The 19704-nt window shown below is 42.0% G+C and overlaps 1 protein-coding gene across 1 annotated transcript in view; it reads left to right on the top strand.

The window, feature by feature from the left end:
- Window positions 1-2494: 2494 nt before the first annotated feature.
- Window positions 2495-19704, top strand: part of LOC106900022 (protein kinase C-binding protein NELL1-like) — a 94084-nt gene continuing 76874 nt past the window's right edge. The window contains exons 1-2 of the mRNA XM_014961980.1: window positions 2495-2522; window positions 13872-13967. Coding sequence (XP_014817466.1) covers window positions 2495-2522; window positions 13872-13967 — 124 coding nt within the window. The remainder of the gene's footprint in view (window positions 2523-13871; window positions 13968-19704) is intronic.

Below are 19704 nucleotides of genomic sequence, written 5' to 3'. Positions count from 1 at the left end.
ATTTGTATTCAGCTTCTTAATGTCTTAAATGTGTATTTAAATGCCTTGATACCGGTCAATTAAGTAAACGTGGTTGTGGATCCTTAAAAATTAGAGCTTTTTAATGGAAATAGCAGAATCCCAGTGTTATGTGTATCTGATGCTCCACTGTAAGAAATGCACTGGGTTTGTCTTACCCTATGGTTTTTGATGTCCTGCTGCCCCCCTGGAGCTTGGGAGTGACTGTGCTGGCTTCCGTGCCGCACAGACCACGATTCCAAAGGCTTATTTCAGAGAGATGGACCAGTCTGTGGCAGTGCACTATGGGCACAGCACCCTGAGGAGTCTTGCCCTGCTGCTGACACTAACTATTCTGAGGATAAAGAGATGCCTTCAGGCTCGGGGTTGCCTTCCAGAAGAGGGGAACCACAAACCCCTCAGGCTGTGGGCTCCTGGGCAGTGGGTTTCTCGCTGTAAAGATTGGGCACTGCTGTCCGTTACTTCCCTCAAGCCCGTGTGGTGCCGGTACAATCCCTGAACTCTGGCTTCATAAGGACGTGTCAGCTCCTGAAACCCTGACGTGTCAGATGCACTGCACACAGAAACCATATTAATTTTAACCAGAAGCTTCCTTTGTGCCCGGTGTGTATTTTTATTTAAAGTTTTTTGTTTCCATACTAGCAGGAGACCATTATTCTGATACTATCCAGCAACAGCAGTGTTTGTTTGCTATTAAGGACTGATTATATACACTGTAAGAGTTTGCTTTCCTTTTGCTATGCAGTATTATTCATCCTGTAGAACAAACCTAGTAATTTTACTGAGAAATTTTTTTTTGAAAAAAAGAAAGCAGCAACAACATAACAATAGAAAGCTTCAGAGAGCTGTTGAGAGAGCATCTCTTCCCCACAATTTGACTTGTTTTGTCAGTGTACGGTAGAGATGACCACTTGATTGCTGCTCAGTCAAACCCTACTTTTATGTTTTTTAAGGAGGTCGGACCTTATTTGACTCAAAAAATATCTTTAAACAGAAATGACTTCTATACTCAACCAATCATGTGAGATCATTCTGAGTTTAAGATTTCAGGACGTGTATTTTATTTTTGTTTTTAAAAATCTCCATTTCATTTGAATGGAGATGAAGAGATTTCAAAAGGTTTCTTTGCTGGGGTATTGGTGTGAGTGGGGCGGTAGAATGTTTAAGTACTTGTGATGCTGCTGCTTTGATTTTATTTTCTACCTGGCATTTTTAGGAATGTTTATAGCTTAGCGCATGTGTAGTTTGAACACAAATGTCTTCAAAAGAAAGAAAACTGTTGTGTCTGATGTGTCTCCAGGCTACACATCTGTATCTCATTCTTGGCTTGGGTAATATGCTTTGGTGTTGAGCGAATTGTCCTTTACAATTATGCTTTGGATACGCTGATTTCCAGTGAGATATATGAAGACTAGGTACTACAGGAGATAATATACTCTAGTGTATTATGTTTAGGATGATTTTATTGAAATATTTGAAGATGCCTTTGCATCAATGCATAAAACTAATAACTTTTTTCATCTTCACATATTTCCTCTGTAGCTGTCTGTTGATGCTTGAACCCCAGTATTTTGAGCAAGTTAATTCTCACAGAAATCACTCCTACTCTTTGTGACTTGTTTCAAAGAACACATGCTTTGTGGAGCTCATTTGCTTGTTCTTTTAAGATGATACTTGTAGATGCAAAGAATACGTTTTCTGAAACTATTTTTAGAACAAAGATTTTGGTGAAACCTGTTGAGGCTCCATTGAAGGGCATGATGTGAGGGGGCAAAGATTGTTTGTGTGGCATCAAGTCGGGAGCTCCTCATCTGCCAGAGCAGCTGTTATCAGATTGCAGAAACCCTCGGTCTGATGGGTATTGAGAACAGAAACACGTCTGTGCAGAGAGTAACTGTTTTCAAAGCTGTTTCACTCTCCTGTATAGAAGCCAGTCACGGCAGGCAGGTGGAAAAGCTAACCATGAAATGGATCTTACCTTCTTTCATGTCACAACTTGTGTAGAAAGAACGTCCCAAAATGATGTCATTTAACTGCGACTTGGTCTTCTTCCAGATCACTTCTTCAGTGTTATTGTTAGTACCATGTCTGCCGGCGACTGCGCGGTGGGACGGCTGCTGTGGACTGTGGTGGATCCCCAAAGCCATTCATTTCAAAGAACTGTGAAACATACACACCTGGTTTTGCCTGAATTTTGTCAGGGAATATTGCAATTAAATTATGTTCTCTCTGTTCTAAAATTTTCCAAACTTAGAGCAAAATTTTATTTTTTTGTCAGGATGTGATTAAATGGGATGTTTAGCGTAGACTTGGGAAGGAGGCTGACCTCTCCTAAGCCAAAGAACAAGTTTAATTTTGTAGCAAATATTTTAATATTACAGTTTATTTTTTAGTTTTTTTTCTTATCTCCAAACGCTTGCAATTCTTATGCCCTTTAGGATGCAAAGCTGGGACTTTTTTGGGGCATAACCGCCGAATGTATGTCATGCACATGATCAAGCCTGGTAAGAGCAGGGAAAGCTATTTGTTGTTATTCAGGGCAGCACGATGGTGTGAGCAAGTAGAAGTGTGTGCTCCAACAACAAAAATAAACACCATAGTTTTGCTACTTCCCCACACAGCATTTAATGGGTATGAAGCAGTTTAGTCATGGTATCAGGGAACTGATACATCTGTTAAGAGAAGTGCATTCTATGCACCATAAAGTTAAATGTTGCACTTCCAAGCAATAAAGCAAGTATTCCTGTAGTCAGTTTTTGCAAACTAAACATTGTAAAGCGGTGTTGTAAGAAGGCAGTACTGGAAATCTGTTTTGAAAACATGTTCCATTAGGAACACGTGCTGTACTTGATGGGAGGATTACGGCTGCCATTTATGGTGCTTTATTTTTTCTACATGAAGAATGTGCTGTGTGCCGTTACCAGCCTAAAGCATAAGAAGGACATTTCACATTTATGTTGAACCTTATTCTAAATGAATCCAAAGTACTCAAAAAATCTATGTGGCATATCCTCTGTGGTGCTGCTGAAGTGCTATTAACAGGTTGTGAGGCAAACAAACACTATCTGGGAAGTTTTGCGTGCACTGGGGAAGACAATTTTGGCCAGACACGCCAAGCTTTAAGTAGTGCTCTTGTGACAAGTTCCAGCCCCTCCAAGGCACGCTCAAGCCAGTTGTAGAGATGATCCATTACTTTGATTTCTCAAAGCACATGACATTGTGATCGGGCCCATACAGCAAAATACAGAGTGCACGGGTGCAGAGTCACTGAAGTGAGATTTGTGACCGAGGGGGCGTTGCTTTGTGAGAAGCAACTGAGAATCTGTATCTCATCTTCCTTTACCTTTCCTCGGCGTGTTACTACCCAGTGAGTTCTCGGTAGAAAAATAGCAGAGAGAGGGAACAGGTGGCAGAAACTCAAGCCCGAGTTGTGCATACTTTGCAGATATTAGCTAAAATATTGATGTCATTGTGTGTATATGTAAGACACAAGTCAGCAGTATGGTCTTATCAATTGTGACAGTGATGCACTCCTTGGAGTCTTGTAGCTTAAGAATTTAGGGGCTAAATTCTTAGTCGCTGTGTAAATTGATATAGATTTACTAATTGACACGAGCAGAGAGTGTGGGCCCTTGGGTTTCTAAAACGCTCTTGGCTCAGTCAAAGATTATACACACAAAGATTATATTTGCTTTTCTGCTCTTACTTGTTAAATGTGTTCTTTATTAAATTATATTTCTGTAGTTAACTCCGTTCTGACAAAGTGCCTGGCAGGTTCAGGTTCTTAATGCGTCTCCCTCGCTGGGGGGTTGTAAGGCTTAATTGTTCATAATCTGTAAAAGCTTGAGATGAAAGGATTTACGTAAAAGCAATGTATTATGATGATTATAAGGCTGATGGTGATGCACATCACACCTGCTGTCACACCAGCTTGAGCAAAAGCAATCTCTGATTTGAAAATGAAGTTTCTGTGTGTTGAGGTTTAACTCCAGCCAGCAACTGGGAGCACACAACTGCTCGCTCACCTGCCTCCCCCCGCTGCCCAGAAGGGGAGGGAGAAAAGGGCAAAAAAAACCCAACAACTGGGGGGCTGAGATAAAGCAAAACGCCCACGTTCAAGCAAAGCAAAACAAGGAGTTCATTCACTGCTTCAGGCAGTTCAGTCGTCTCCAGGAAAGCAGAGCTCCATCGCGTGTGATGGTTACTTGGGAAGACAAATGCCATAACTCCAAATGTGTGCCCCCCTTCCTCCTCCTTCCCCTGGCTTTAAATACTGAGCGTGGCATTCTTTTTTCTTCTGGATGAGCCTTAGACTTCAGAATGAAACTTAGTTGGTGAGATCATTTTAGAGAAATGCAGATGTTGAGACAAATGTATCTTTTGCCACTGGGAAATGAAAATAGTTGCTAGAAATCGACTTTTTTTTTTTTTAAGAAAACTCTGCTTTTATGGTAATATTTTAGCTACTGAAACACTCTCATTTAAAATGTAGATAAGCACTGAGATTAATTGTGTCCTATTAATCGTTACTTGCATTCTCTTTTTAATCCAAGAAATGCAAAGGTCAGAAGTAGTACAAGAGTGCAAAAGTTATCCAGCCCTAGGAGAATCTGTGATTTAGTGTGGTATGTTTTAGCAGTGTGTTTGGCTCTCTCTTTTCCTATGTCTCCAAACCCCACTGTATTGTTTGCTTTGTTACTCTTGCTTTCCCTTATATAAATTTAATTTGAATGAGACAGAATGCCCTGGGGACATTACTATTGGGATACAGGGCTTTTCATCTCCTGATTGCCTTCTTGGCAGTGCCTTTAGTGAATTCAAACCTTTGTCTGTTGGAGACTGCAAGGTAAACTAGATTCTGTAAATTGAGATTAACTCTTAATTCTCTTCCTTAATGGGGAAATGTCTGTATCTGGCATGGCATCTTTCTTGATAAAGAGTGAAGTCTGGATGGGTCTTGTGGATGAGCTCTGAAAACTTCACTTGCCAAGTCCTTCCTTTTGTGTGGTCAGAGGACTGATGTCTGGAGATAACAATTCCCTCCCTTATGGTGTTGGTCAATAGAATGCAATCCTGCTTCGAAAAAGACATTTTATTTTGGATGGAGTATCTTGGTAGAATAAGTGAGATTTGAAAGATGATGCAAAAGCCCATTAGCAAATGTTTTTAGAAATACCACTGTGGTTGTTATCTGCAGTGTACCAGAAAAGTAATATTGTCAATAATAAAAAACACCCATATTTTAGTGTGCCTGTTAAAAGATACACTACTTATATTAAGAGACCTTACATGTCTTTACACATCCTTGACCCAGACCAGAAAAACTCATTGTCATTTTGTTTTATGTTTTCTTCTCCCTCTCTGTAACGTATCTGAAGATAACTGAATGCTGTCAGTAAATCCTTGATTTACTATTGCATATTTTGTGCAGCTGTCAAAACATGCATCTGGTTACAGTTATGTTTGCGTTAAGGTACCAGCAACCTTCAGAAAAATGTTGCTGAATGTAACGTTATAGAAGCTATGATTGCACCAAAGCAACCTCCTCGCTTCCAGCCACAACTAAAAATGCTTTCTTACAGTTTCTTTAAAATTTCAAAAGATGGTGTTTCTCAAATAGAGAACTACCATAATGTTTTATTAAGATTTTAGACCTAGTTTTCTTACAGCTTATCCAACATTCTGGTGTTTTTAATAACATAGGATTATTTGAAGATGCTAGGTAGTGCTCATTGAGCAATATAGAGTAAATCTTTCACATCGGGACAGAATGTTTCTTACAGGTGAAGAGACTTGTGTTCTGTTGGTGGAGGCACCTGTCAGTGCTACAGGGTAAAGCAAGAAGTGTGAACTGCATACGTGTTCCATTAGGGTAGAGTCCAAATAGTCTTGTGCTGAACTTGTCTGGAGTGCATTTGGACAGGCTGGAAGGCCTTACAGAGAACTGTAAACCAGCTAGAAAACTTTTTTTATGTTGGCTGGATATTCCCTATACTGTGCTCAGGTCAAACAGAGCTAAGGTTGTATCCACTGTCTGTTGAATTCAGTATTTTTTTTCATTGAGTTCAACGGGATTTGAATCAAGGTCTTTCTAATGTAGTGATAATAGATCAGGCAAGGGAAAGTGCTTCTATTGTGATTCTGGAACATGTTTCTCTATTCTTAAATTAAGATTGATGAGGCATAACTAATTTCTAAAGAAATTGTGAGCCATAGTGTAGCAGTCAAAGTGGAAGCAGGTCAGAAGTTTCACATCTTCTCTGTGTTGCTTTGTAATGATTGCAGTGTTCTTCCATCTGATTTGTTTTGATAGCTCCACTGAACTTTAAAATATATAAAATTGTAACTTAAGTGTTATGCTTATAAATACAAATTATTTTATACCCATTTGTGGAAAAAAAAGTGAGTATAGTAAGCACGTTGATGCAGTGCAAAGAAAAAACTCCAATAATATGATATGTCATGTCATTTCTCAAAGTAAATGTCCATTTGGTTTTACAGTTTTAACTGTTGAATTGACTTTTGAAAGATGATGTTTAGTTGGTTTGTGGGAGAAATCTTGTGCCCTATTTTGCCATGCTTAGTATTAGGTCACTAGACAGCTGCAGTTGGCTTAAAATGGTGCACTAAAAATATTGAAGAGTCTAGCCTTGAGGAAGCAGGGCAGGAAAATGGCAACAAGAATATTTATTTAGCACAGAATCATCTGGGGATGCGAGAGATGCTTTCAAAAGTGTAATATATCACAGGGCAAATTTTATTATATTACTTTTGTCTCTTACTGCTTCTATTGATCTTTTTCATATGTTTTAGAAAACTGTCACGTATCTGTCCTCAGAGCCATAAAATAAGCTTGACATCAAGAAGTGTTTCATATATGTCTTTTTACCAGTAAAGCAGAATGAGAAGGGTCTGTCCATTCAGTATGCTTTCTGAATTAATTTAATAAAATGTAGCTTGTTTGATCATTAGAAAAGGGTTTAGGTGAAAATGTATTAATCAAGGTCTAATCTTACACATTCAGAAAGAAAGTTCCATTATTGGGATAATGCAAAGGAAATTGTCAGTATTTATCACCGTGATTCATTGTACTAATTTTAAGGAGTTGATGTTTCATGTTTCAAAAAGAATCCAGCATCTCCAGCCAAACAGTCCTTGAGCTCACCCTGGAAGCATCCAGATGAAGGGCCTGCTTCTGGCGTACAAACGGCTACACCTCGATCGCGTATCAATCAAGCAAAACACCAAACACCAAGAGAATTTAACATCCTAGAGCAGCAAAGAAAGGGCCCACTGCGAAGAGCTCAGCGCCTTCTGAGAGATGCTCAGCCTTCCAAGTTCACCTTAATCTTAATTTTGCAAGTGCTGTATGACAGGACACTGGGTACTTGACAAGATTCACTGCCTACATCAGCTAAAATGGCCTGGTGACAAACTCTACCATATTAGTTCACCACTTTGATAAATACTGTATAGTATGCAAATACACACACACACACACACTCTCTTTCATACAGGATGTATGTGTACCTGTACCCGAGATCTGTGACATCATTTCTTCTGATATAGTCATTATTCTTCAGAATCCTTCCAGGTAATTTTCTGGTTTACTCTGTTTCCTCCTTTCCTCTCACTGTGCATTGCGTCCCAAATTTAAAGGAATTCCTTCATGCTTTTCTGAGTGCTTTGAGAAACCCCCATCTTCAAACCTTAATTCTGGCTTCATTGATCTTTGTTCAGACCCAGCGCTAAGCAGCAGTTTTGTACTACCAGGATTTGGAACTTTGACTACACTAGGCAGCCGTTAGGCTAATTATGTTTGTAAAGTACCTCTTATATGCAAAATCTCTAGAAATATCAATCAGTAATCATCACTTTATAGTCAGTTGTTAGAAGACCTGAGATTTATAGGCTCTTCCTGAACTGAATCAACCCACATACATACCACGTGTGAAATCTGAAGCATCAATTACATTGGAAGCCACTCACAGAGGCGATGAACTGCCCAGTGAAGGATTTGCCCTCCTGTCTCAGGTGTGTTCACATCCTGATGGCCAGACTGACCCGCACTCCCCTTCCTGCTCCAACACGTGGGATGAAAATTCTCCAGGACAGTTCTCTCATCCAAAGTTCATTCCTGCCAGATTTGTGCTCTGGCTCCAGCCGGCTGTAAAAGGACTCCAGTGGCATTTGGCAGACTTTGTGTTAAATGAGTCGCACCCTGTATCCAATGGACGTAGTTCACTGAACCAAGATGAGTTTTGTACTTTTCTAGATGATAGTGTCACACTTCAGTACAGAGAGAAAGAGCAGAACCTCTGCTGCTCCCTCATCTTGTTTGTGTGCTTTCTCCTTACTTTCTCAGCTCTCCTCTAACCCGCCTCAGCAACCAGTATCTGATTATTCTGGTGTTTGGCTTCCATAGTTGGGTTGTTCTCAGCTGCAACCTTGTGCGTACTTGGCTGAGGAAATTCCATCAGCTAATGAAATTGCAGTCTTTCCATCAATTGATTATCAAATTGCTTGTGTAGTTCAGCCAGTCCACCACTTCTCCAGAGCTGCACGGTTTTGTTTACCCAGGCAGTCTCTGCCTGACCCCTTCCTTGCCTTTCCTGGATGTCCCTCCTTTCACTCGACATGCAGATAGCCTTTGAGGCTGGCCAAATGCCAGTGGACTTCATGGTCATTTTACTGACCATCATGTTGAAAATAAATCAGTAAAAAGGCATTTCAAAAGTCCAAGAGAAGGCAGTATGACCTTTTCTCTTACGCTGCCCCACGTAGCAGCTCCAGACACCAGCTGATTTACGAGGTGAACAGAGATGGTGTCGAGAGAGGACGGTGCTCGCCAAGGCAGTGACCAGTGACCCGTGGTTTGCATTTTGGGTAGGGAACACAGCACAGAGCAAAGAGCCTGTGGTGAGCACCTGGAAAGGATGGATTTGCCCACCTTCTTTTCGTTTTTTTCCCCTGGCTCCCTGTGCCAGTTTGTAATCTTTGAGCAAGTAAAGGCGTCCGGTTGAAGTCCCTTTGAACTCCAGTCTTCTAGAAACCTGCTGTAGGTTTAATGATGGGGCAGCGCTGGCAGTGGACCTGCTGCTGGATTTGATGGTGAAGTACAATTTATGCTCTTAACTGTAGGTGTTTAACACCCACTGAAGCAGAGACACGCGTGTGCGGCCGGCTGCCAGCTGGTTTGGGGTGGGTGTGAGCACCCAGTGCTTTGGGCCAAAATGCAGTAAAGCTCAGGTTGGGCGGTGGTGAGTACCCAGTGGAGCTGCTGTCCTGTGCCCGTTTGGCCCATATAAGTGCAGACAGTGCACCCAGTTGAACAAAACTGTGTTTTCTTTAAGAGCTGCTCTTGCCTGTGATCTGGAGGGCAGGAGTTTGCATTTTTGATATTGCTGTATTCTTTCCTCTTATGCAAGCTTTGGTATGTTTTATCTTTTTCTGCAATGGTGTTAGTTTTGGTACTAATGGAACTACTTTTTGCAACACTGTTTTATTTCTTGACTAAAGAAGAAACGGGCAAATTCACGAGGAAGAGCAAAGCAGTGGAAAAAGCCAAAGGCACCCACTAGTAAGGCACTCACTTATGAAGCTTTTCCATCTCTTTGTGCTGTCAAGTTGAAGAGGTCTGCTTTTTAGTAAACAAATTGTATAGGGATTTTTAAAACATTGGTGTTTATTATGTATTAGTGGTGTTGAGATGAAGAGGATACAGGGATTATCTGGTGGATAGAATTCTAGGCAGTTGCTTCAGAGTTAAAATTCTCAGAATTTGAGACTTTGCTCATTCTCAAGTGGCAGAAGATGAACTCTAAATGACTTGCTTCTATTTTAATTGGGTTTCCTTTTTTGAAAAATAATGGGCGGATATGATGAAGGAAAAAGGAGGAGGTAGAGTATATTACACCTATGGCTGCAATACAGTAGGTTGTATTATATGTCTACGGTAACGTTGTAATGGGTAGTAATATTTAGCTGTAAAAGCATAGATTATGTTGTACATAATATCAAGAAATCAGCTGATTAAAGGTGCATTTAATAAAGATATCTCAGTATGTGAAATTTTATAAAATGCAGATGCAATAGTTATAATAATATCGTGATGTTTTAGTATGGCTTTATAGAAAGTTTTTGTGTATATGAAGAAATAATCTTCATTATTATCAAAATAATCTCCTGCAAATACAGGAGCAGCGGGTTTGCGGCTTGTGCGTGTCCAGGAGCGTGGAGACAAGTTCGTGGGTACTTTGATGCTGCTCTTGGTGGAGCTCTGCAGTGAGACTCCCCTGTCCCTCCAACCTTATCACAAAAATGGCACAGCCAGCACATAGATAACTTTGGCTGTTTCTGCCCTCTGCAGATCCATCATCGAGGAGGACATGCATCAAAAATAAAACTCCTCTACAGAGAAATTATGTCAGTTTAGAAAAGGTCTTTATATGATAGAAGTTCTTATTTTGGAAGAAGAAATCTGTTGGCATTGCAGAGATCTGTTCCCTTTGGCAGAAGCCCCCTGAAATCAATAGATTCTTTTTCTTTTACGCACGGAATACTGAATAAGCCTTTTGATGATGGAGATTTACCTTTGTAGACTTTGCCCTAATGGCATCTTCACTTAATTTTCCTGATAAAGCCTTTATTGCAAATTCAGTAACCATTCTCATTTTTAACAAGCTTGCCAGCCTGTAAGTAATTTCAGAGAACGGATCTCTTAATGGGAATATATTCGCAAACTACGATCCAGCCACGATTTATCTTTCCTGTGTTAACTTTCTCTGAGTTAGGAGGGAATCTGCAGCCCAGGTTTGTAACTGCCAGTTCTGTGGGTGTCATGTTTCATGCGCCCCACAACAGAGTTTTGATTTTGAAGGGTCTAAACCACAATGGAAGTTTTAGATCCCACTGCCCATAAGACATATACCAAAGCATAAGCACCAAAGCAGGGAGTTTCATGCCAGCGTGGACACTACAGTTGATTTCCTATTCAGTCACTGAGCTGTTCTCTGTGGGGTCCTCTTGGCCATAAGGCATAGGTACAGAAGTGAGGGAAAGATTTTCCTTAATGAAGCTCTTGTGCTAAGGGTGCAGAGGAAAAATCTCATTGTTGTAAATGAATGAGTTTTGATAAAATGTTCTAAAAGGCTTCAGCCAGAGGCAGAACTATTAGAGAAAAATAGTTCAAATAAGTGAAGGTTTGTGAAATTGCTAGCAATTGAAACTGAGTTCCTATTATTAGAGATATTGAGCGTTCTTAAAATTCAGAGAGGTGCTATTGGTGCTGCATATAATACTGTTAGGCTTTTTCTAGCAACTAAGGAAAGTAGCCTTTAGACAAACATTTTGATTTCATAACTATATTCTGAGACTTGTGGTTTTGATGTTCCCACTTCCTGCAAGCCTACAATGCAGGAATTAGAGGGTTTGTAGAAGAACCATCTGGGGAACAGCAGGATAATTCTGGCAGTCTTCCTTGGGATTTTCTTTTCTTTCATAAAAATATGAGAATGAACCACTTCCCCCAAATCCTCCAAAGCCGTAGGAACAAAGACAAGCAGAGTTGGTCTGTCTTGCAGAGGACCTTTCAGCTTCTGCCAAAAATTGACAAGGAGGTTTGAATTCTTTCCTTCTGCAGCCATTGCCCACCTTCTTCCCCAACTCCATCCTCCCTCTGACGTCCCTGGAACAAATCAGTGCCTGGGTAACTCCTCGTGTGCTGGGCAGTGGAGAGTCCCTTCTTACAGGAACCTGTAGTACAGCAGCTCCTCAGGGTGTCCCTATGCAGATATTGGGGTTTTAAGTTGCTAAAATGTGATATCTAAAGGACAGGGGAATTTCCAATCGCTGCACAAGTGCGTGCCTGCACATTTGGATCTGCATACAGGAGGTGTGTTTTGGTAGGGAGATGTAGGAAGGACTAGAAGGACAGAGAGTGTTTCTTTAGACCCCTTGTGACTTCTTTATTTTAAGACCCCGGTGTAGTTCTTTCCCAGTGTAGTGGCATCTGTTATCGATGAACTATTCACTTTTTTGCCAGTATTTTTCTTCTTGTGCCCTTTATATCTGCTCTGCCACAAATCCTAATTCTTTTGATGTCATGCAGAAATGTATGACAACTTCACAAAAGTCTCTGCTTACTCTCAGTTTCAAACCCCAAAAAAGTGTTGATTGCACCTTCTCTGAGAATGCTGAGACTAGAACTGAGCAAACGTTCTTTCAGGAGCTACAGAGGGAATCTTTTCTGTCTCATCATTTTTTTTGTACAATTTCCAGCTGTATTTCGTACTGGTACTTTCAGCTTTCTGCACAGTTATGGTTTCCTACAAATATTTACATGCAAAAATGCTACTCTTAAACCATATTTCTCTTTTTTGCGCACAGTAGAAATGGACTGGTTTCACCATAGATGTATTTCAGAGGATTCCCCTCTGGAGTGTGCGGATTGAGGAGCAGGCAGTGTCACTGGGCAAGAACCGTGCTTTCTCCACACCACAGCCGTGCGCCGGTCGCAGGAGCACTTGTGATGTTCTACTGCCATCTTCTCTAAACCACTTCTGCTCCCCATGTTACCCTCCATCAGACCATGTGCTGTGCTACAAATGATACGTTTAGACTAAGGCAAAACCGTCTATCAGTTCAGCCAAGAGATGTGACGATGTGGTTTTTGCTTCTAAGAGGTTAACAGTTGCAAAAGATGCTTTTTAGTGCTTAGTAATTTGATGTTTCTTTTTAGTGCATTGGAAAATAAATCTTAAACATTTCTTCTGTTATCTAGCACTTCAAGCCTTTTCATAGCATTTGTAACATCTCTTTGCCAACACTCCATCTGTGATTTTAGCTTGCAGGAAACGCTTTGCAATTCCGTTATTAGCTTAGATGCAGAGAGCTGCTGTTTAAATATTAATTGTAACTTCCCTCATAAGTGCAGTGAAACCCACTGAGTAACTTGGGAAATTCAATAAATATCTAGGAGAGTGTGTTGTGGGCAGGACCCGCTCTTAGCCATAGCAAAGGTCTGACTTGAGTTAGCAGTGCAAAATAGATCATGTCCTGATGTTTCCTTTCCTCCTCTTCCCTCAGTTCCCTTCCTTGTACACACACAGCCAAAAGAAAGAATAAAGCATAATGTTAAACTGCAGGGATACTCCTTGCACAGTTAGTGTGCTTTCTGCTAAACTGAAGGGAGAGGAGCAGCACACGGTGCTTACAGGAGAAGATGGGAGATCCCTCATTTGTTTCAAATCGTAGCTACTGGACAAATGTGCTTCTAAAGTGCTTGTGTGTTGGTCTCTCAAGAACCACACCTCAGTAGAGGCTTTATCTTGTGGTTGAGCCCTTTTCCTCTGTATTCAGTCATGAGCCTCACCCTATTTCATTCTCAATTTCACAAAATGTACTTTACAATTAAAAAATACACGGGAAAATATCCTGCGTTTACCAACATTTCAGTGAAGTGTATTTGATAGAAGTGAGAAATAAAGTGGTTCACACCGTCTGACCGGCCTGTTTTCTATGGATCACCAGGGTATTGTAATTGGAGTACTCACATAATTGAAAGAAGATCAGCCCCATTAAAATTGTACGTTGTATTTTTCCCCTCTCTTCTTCTTCCAGATGGTTATTAATCTTTTATTGGTGAGATGGTTTGCCTACGGTGTAATCTGAGATTTTTTTCCTCATGTCATTTAAGTGAGTTACTTCTCTTTGTGGTTGCAGGTGGACTGAATTTTAATATGTTGAATTCTGTTAATTGCTTAGTATTTAGGTGTTTTTCGTGGTAGCTTGCAAACGTATAATAAATTTTTTAAAAATTTCAGTAATGCCCACATATTCCTTTTATTTTTCAGCATTCTGTGAAGAGGGGTGCAGATATGGTGGAACTTGTGTAGCCCCTAACAAATGTGTCTGCCCTTCTGGATTCACAGGAAGTCATTGTGAGAAAGGTAAAGCTTTACTGAAACACCTTCTTCTTTGGTAATGAGAAATGTGATACGCTAAATCAAGAAATAATTGCTTTTCATTCTTCCATGCTGCTTGATGTTTTCTCTTCATTGAAGATATGACTGTTCCATAGCTGCCTTTTCCTAACTGAAAGCTAGTCTTAAATTAAACGTGGAAAAATCGTAGACAGTCAGGGACGTATGTGCTTTTGCTTCCGGTGGACACTTTTAGTTAATTAGGGGGGAGGGCAAATGAAAAATATTTACTCCACCTGTTTCATGTGGTGTAAGTTCAAGGTTACCTGCTTTTTCTGAATGTTGTGCAAATTAGACCAGAATTTGGATACTTACATTTCACTTAAAGTTATTGAATTCTGAAGATTTGATTTGTTTCTAAGTTACTGAGGCCACCAAATTTTATAGAATAATGGCCTATTAAATACATCTTCCCTAGTGATGATTTGATCCTGCCTTTTCCCAGCTTTTCTTTGCATTTCAAGATATGCTTCTGAGAGCCTCACAGGCCCACCTTTCTGTTTGTTTCACAAAGATCTGGTTCTTTGTCTACGTTAAATGAGCAGGAAGGGATCTTACAGGACTCCACGTAGGATTCTTACTAGATTCTTTATACAGCAACTTTGGGACTTGAATTCATTTGGTATTTATTGAGATTGTGTTTCACTTAACCCAATGATAGAGTTTTTTGCATTGCGTGTTTGTTAATAAACCTTTTGCACTTTCCTTTACTGGTGGAAATGAAGTGGGTTGTTAATGCAGGTTGCATGATGCTAATACGGACGAGATTATAATTGATGAGGTTTTGTTAAGGAAGAAAAAAAAGAGAGACCCAAGAAGTAACTGTTAAAAACTGATAAGTTAAATCACTGGAACCACTTGTTACCCAGAGATTATTCAAGAATTTGTGTGTAACAGCGTCTGTTCAATACATGGCTGTTCTGCTGTCATACAAGTGATTTAAGCCCAATTGTCAACAAATCTGCTTTGAATAGCTTCTGAAAACTGCTAAAGCTTTTGTATGGATATACTGAAATCACTGCATACTGAAATCCCATAGTTTCTAGTTGTCAGCTCTGTTTCTAATTATTTGGGAATAAATGAGGATGTTAAAATTTTCACGTAGAAGAGATTCAAGCACTGCATTAGATTTTTTGCCTGTAGTCTTTGCGTTATTTGTTTTAAATAGAAATAAGCTCCCAAGCCTCCTGACATTCAGCAGTAAGTACTGGCAGTACGCATGGGGAAGTAATACAAGGAGTACCTGCCTTAGAGTCCCACCTGCTGTAGCTCCCCAGCCTCTAATCCTGCTGGTTACCCTCTCCCATGTATAGTTTGCCCATTCCTTTCCAGAATTTCTGTTATTCAGAGGAAACAGTGTTTTCAGAGGGTTGCAGGGTCACAGAGATGTGTCCTATGTATGTGAAAATAGGGTACTGCAAAACCAGTACCTGACAAGCTGCATCCCGGAGTCCTGAGGGAACTGGCTGGTGTAGTTGCCAAGCCACTCTCCATGAGATTTAAAGAGTCATGGCAGTCAGGAAGTCCCCAGTGACTCGAAAAAGGGAAGCATTGTACCCATTTTGAGAAAGGGTAGAAAGGAGGAGCCTGGGAACTACCAACCTGTCAACCTTTCCCCTATGACTGGGAAGATGATGGAGTAGATTCCCCTCTGAAGCTATGCTAAGGTTCGTGGCAGACAGGGAGGTGATTCGAGACAGATGGCATGGCTTCACCAAGGGCAAGGCCTGCCTGACCAAGTGGCCTTGTGGTGATGCAGTGACTGCATCAGTGGACAAGGGAAGAGCTATGGATGTCATCTGTTTGGACTTTGGTAAGGCCTTTGACACGGTCCCCCACCACATCATTCTCTCTAAACTGGGGAGGTGTGCATTTGATGTGTGGACTGTTTGATGGATGAGGAATTGCTTTCATCCAGAGGGTAGTGGTCAAGGACTCAATGTCCCAACAGAGATCAGTAAGAGGTGGTGTCCCTCAGGGGGTCTGTATTAGGACCAGTGCAATTTAATATCTTCATTAATGACGTAGTGGGATCAAGTGCATCCTCAGCAAGTTTGTGGATGACGCTAAGCTAAGTGGTGTGGTTGACACGCCTGAGGGACAGGATGCTACCCAGAGGGACCTGGACAGGCTGGAGAAGTGGGCCCATGTGAACCTCTTAAGGCTTAACAAGGACAAGTGCATGGTCCTGCCCTTGGGTCAGGGCAACCCAAGGGTAGAAAGGAGGAGCCTGGGAACTACCAACCTGTCAACCTTTCCCCTATGACTGGGAAGATGATGGAGTAGATTCCCCTCTGAAGCTATGCTAAGGTTCGTGGCAGACAGGGAGGTGATTCGAGACAGATGGCATGGCTTCACCAAGGGCAAGGCCTGCCTGACCAAGTGGCCTTGTGGTGATGCAGTGACTGCATCAGTGGACAAGGGAAGAGCTATGGATGTCATCTGTTTGGACTTTGGTAAGGCCTTTGACACGGTCCCCCACCACATCATTCTCTCTAAACTGGGGAGGTGTGCATTTGATGTGTGGACTGTTTGATGGATGAGGAATTGCTTTCATCCAGAGGGTAGTGGTCAAGGACTCAATGTCCCAACAGAGATCAGTAAGAGGTGGTGTCCCTCAGGGGGTCTGTATTAGGACCAGTGCAATTTAATATCTTCATTAATGACGTAGTGGGATCAAGTGCATCCTCAGCAAGTTTGTGGATGACGCTAAGCTAAGTGGTGTGGTTGACACGCCTGAGGGACAGGATGCTACCCAGAGGGACCTGGACAGGCTGGAGAAGTGGGCCCATGTGAACCTCTTAAGGCTTAACAAGGACAAGTGCATGGTCCTGCCCTTGGGTCAGGGCAACCCCTGGTATCAATGCAGGCTGGGGGATGAAGTGATTGAGAGCAGCCCTGCTGAGAAGGACTTGGGGGATACTGGTGGATGAAAAGCTGGACATGAGCCAACAGTGTGGGCTTACAGCCCAGGCGGCCAACCATATCCTGGGCTGCATCAAAAGAAGCATGGCAAGCAGACCAGATAGAAGGAAGAAATGTTTTATACTGAGGGTGCTGAGATGCTGGCACAGGTTGCCTGGAGAGGTGGTAGGTGCCATATCCCTGGAAACATTCAAGGTCAGGTTGGATGGGGACCTGAGCAACCTGATGTAGCTTAAGATGTAGCATGGCTACATCAGCTGATGGCAAAGGTAGTGGACTAGGTGACCTTTAAAGGATTCTGTGATTCTGTGACCATTCTAGGAGTCTGTGATTGCCTAAAGGTGCTCTGCTACTCAGGAGCCAGTGGCTTTAGGACAGCTTTCAGCTTGACTGCCTCTGTTTCACCTGTGAATCTTAAAACTTCTTTTTTTCTTATAGCCGTATAGGGACTTTCAGAACTAGAACACAGAGTCTTTAAACTGCTGAAGTGATGGTTTAAAATTGATAAATGGATGACATCACTATTGTTGACTCCTGTGTTTTTCATGTCTTTTGTATTGTTTTGGTCTAAAATATGAGTTAGCACAGCAAGTAAAGGAAACGTGGCAGGCATGGTACTCTCGTTGTATCAAGAAATTTAGAGGTAGGTGACAGAAGTGCTAGCTTCTGCATGTAAAATCTGGATGACTTCAACCAGGAGGAAATTTACTTTTTCTTTGGAGATGTAAAGGATTTACCAGTACGCCACAAGTCAAGCTAATGATGGTTACTTTGAGCAATCTGATGTGCAGGCTGGTTTGAAAATGATTAGGGCTTTGCACATGAGAAGTTGTCACATTTTTTGCGTTAGAGGGTTTGAAAACTTCAGCAGGTACAGCTTATGTTGTATGCATAGTTTAGTGGCTAAGTGCACATTGGATCTATATGAAAACAGCTTCAGCCATCTGGGGTGACATCTTGTTAGTGGTCGGTCACCACTGGTGTCCCCCAGGGCCCAGTTTTGGGGCCAGTCTTGTTTAATATCTTTATTGATGATCTAGGTAAGGGGATTGAGTGCACCCTCAGTAAGCTTGCAGGTGACACCAAACTAGGTGGGAGTGTTGATCTGTTTGAGGGAGGCTCTACAGAGGGGCCTGGACAGGCTGGATGGATGGGCCCAGGCCCATGGGATGAGGTTCCACAAGGCCTAGTGCCGGGCCCTGCCCTTGGGTCCCACCAACCCCCTGCAGCGCTCCAGGCTGGGGGCAGAGTGGCTGGAGCTGCCTGACAGAAAAGGCCCTGGGGGTGTTGGTGGCCTGTGGGCTAAACATGAGCCAGCAGTGTGCCCAGGTGGCCAAGAAGGCCACCAGCATCCTGGCCTGTGTCAGGAACAGCGTGGGGAGTAGGACTCGAGAGGTGATGGTCCCCCTCTGCTCAGGCACTGGTGAGGCCCCACCTCGAGGGCGGTGTCCAGTTTTAGGCCCCATCCCACGAAAGAGACAATTGAGGTGCTGGAGCGTGTCCAGAGGAGAGCTGCCAAGCTGGTGAGGGGTCTGGAGAACAAGTCACACGAGGAGAGGCTGAGGGAACTGGGCATGTTGAGTTTGGAGAAGAGGAGGCCGAGGGAAGACCTCATTGCCCTTTACAACTCCCTGACAGGAGGGTGTAGAGAGGTGGGGGTTGGCCTCTTCTCCCAAGGGAATGATGACAGGAGCAGAGGAAATGGTCTGAAGTTGGGGCAGGGGAGGTTTAGATGAGATACTGGGAAGAATTCCTTTCCTGAGAGGGTGGTCAGGCACTGGAACAGCCTGCCCAGGGAGGTGGTGGAGTCACCATCCCTGGAGGTATTTAAGAAAGGTGTAGACATGGCTCTTCAGGGCATGCTCTAGTGCCTGAGATTGTTTGTTTATTTGTGTCTGTTTGTGGGTTTTGTGGGGTTGTGGGTTTTTTTGTTTTGGTTTGGGTTTTCTGGGTTTTTTGTGTGGTTGGACTCGATGGTCTCTAAGGTCCCTTCCAACCATGAAGATTCTGTGTTTCTGTGAAGGTGCACGTCCTGGAAAAAGTAAATGCTCAGAGTAGAGAGGTGATGAACCACCTTTGAAGGAGGCTTCCCTTTGCTTCCTTGCTTACTCCTCAAAGATGTAGTGCTGTCAGGAAGAGGAGGCAGTTCAGTGAAGGCCTCCCTCATTGTATCACTGCAGTTTGCTGCAGTGTTTTTACAGGGCATCTAAAGTATTCCAAAAAAACATGTTCGTTTGGATTTTTTTCCTGTTTTCTGTAATGTTAGAAATAAGCTCTGTGTTATTTAATATATGGTAGCACTCCCTCAATCGTTATGACATAGACCAAAGACAGTGAAATGGTGGGACATCACTTTAAATCAGAGCTTAAATGTTCCTGGTAAAACCTTGTCTTATGGAAGCTCCTGGTGAACTGATGCATATCAGAAGTAAAATGATGTGTTTTGGTAACGTATTCTATTCTCCACGGTGCATTTAAAAATGTCCTTCAAACCGACAACACAGCAATTCCTTATACATTATTTGTGAGCTGAAAGGACTTGTCACTGGCTAAAAACAGTGACCCAAATTGGCTCCGACATCATGTAAAGGGGAAAATGAATCAGAAATTAGAAGTGTTGTTGAAAAGCAGGTGCGTTTGCTTCTGAATATGAATCATATGTTACTCATCATTTCTGACTGCCTGGTTGAAATTAGGTTAATTAAAAATTCAGAGATTTTGAGAGGGGTAGGATTAATGTTGGTAATTTACTCAGGTGAAATTAAAATACACATTTAAG

This window comes from Calidris pugnax, unplaced genomic scaffold, assembly GCF_001431845.1.
Source record: "Calidris pugnax isolate Ruff unplaced genomic scaffold, ASM143184v1 scaffold1017, whole genome shotgun sequence".
NCBI lineage: Eukaryota > Metazoa > Chordata > Aves > Charadriiformes > Scolopacidae > Calidris > Calidris pugnax.
The sequence above is the reverse complement of the archived record's forward strand: the minus strand, read 5'-3'. Positions and strand labels throughout refer to the sequence as shown.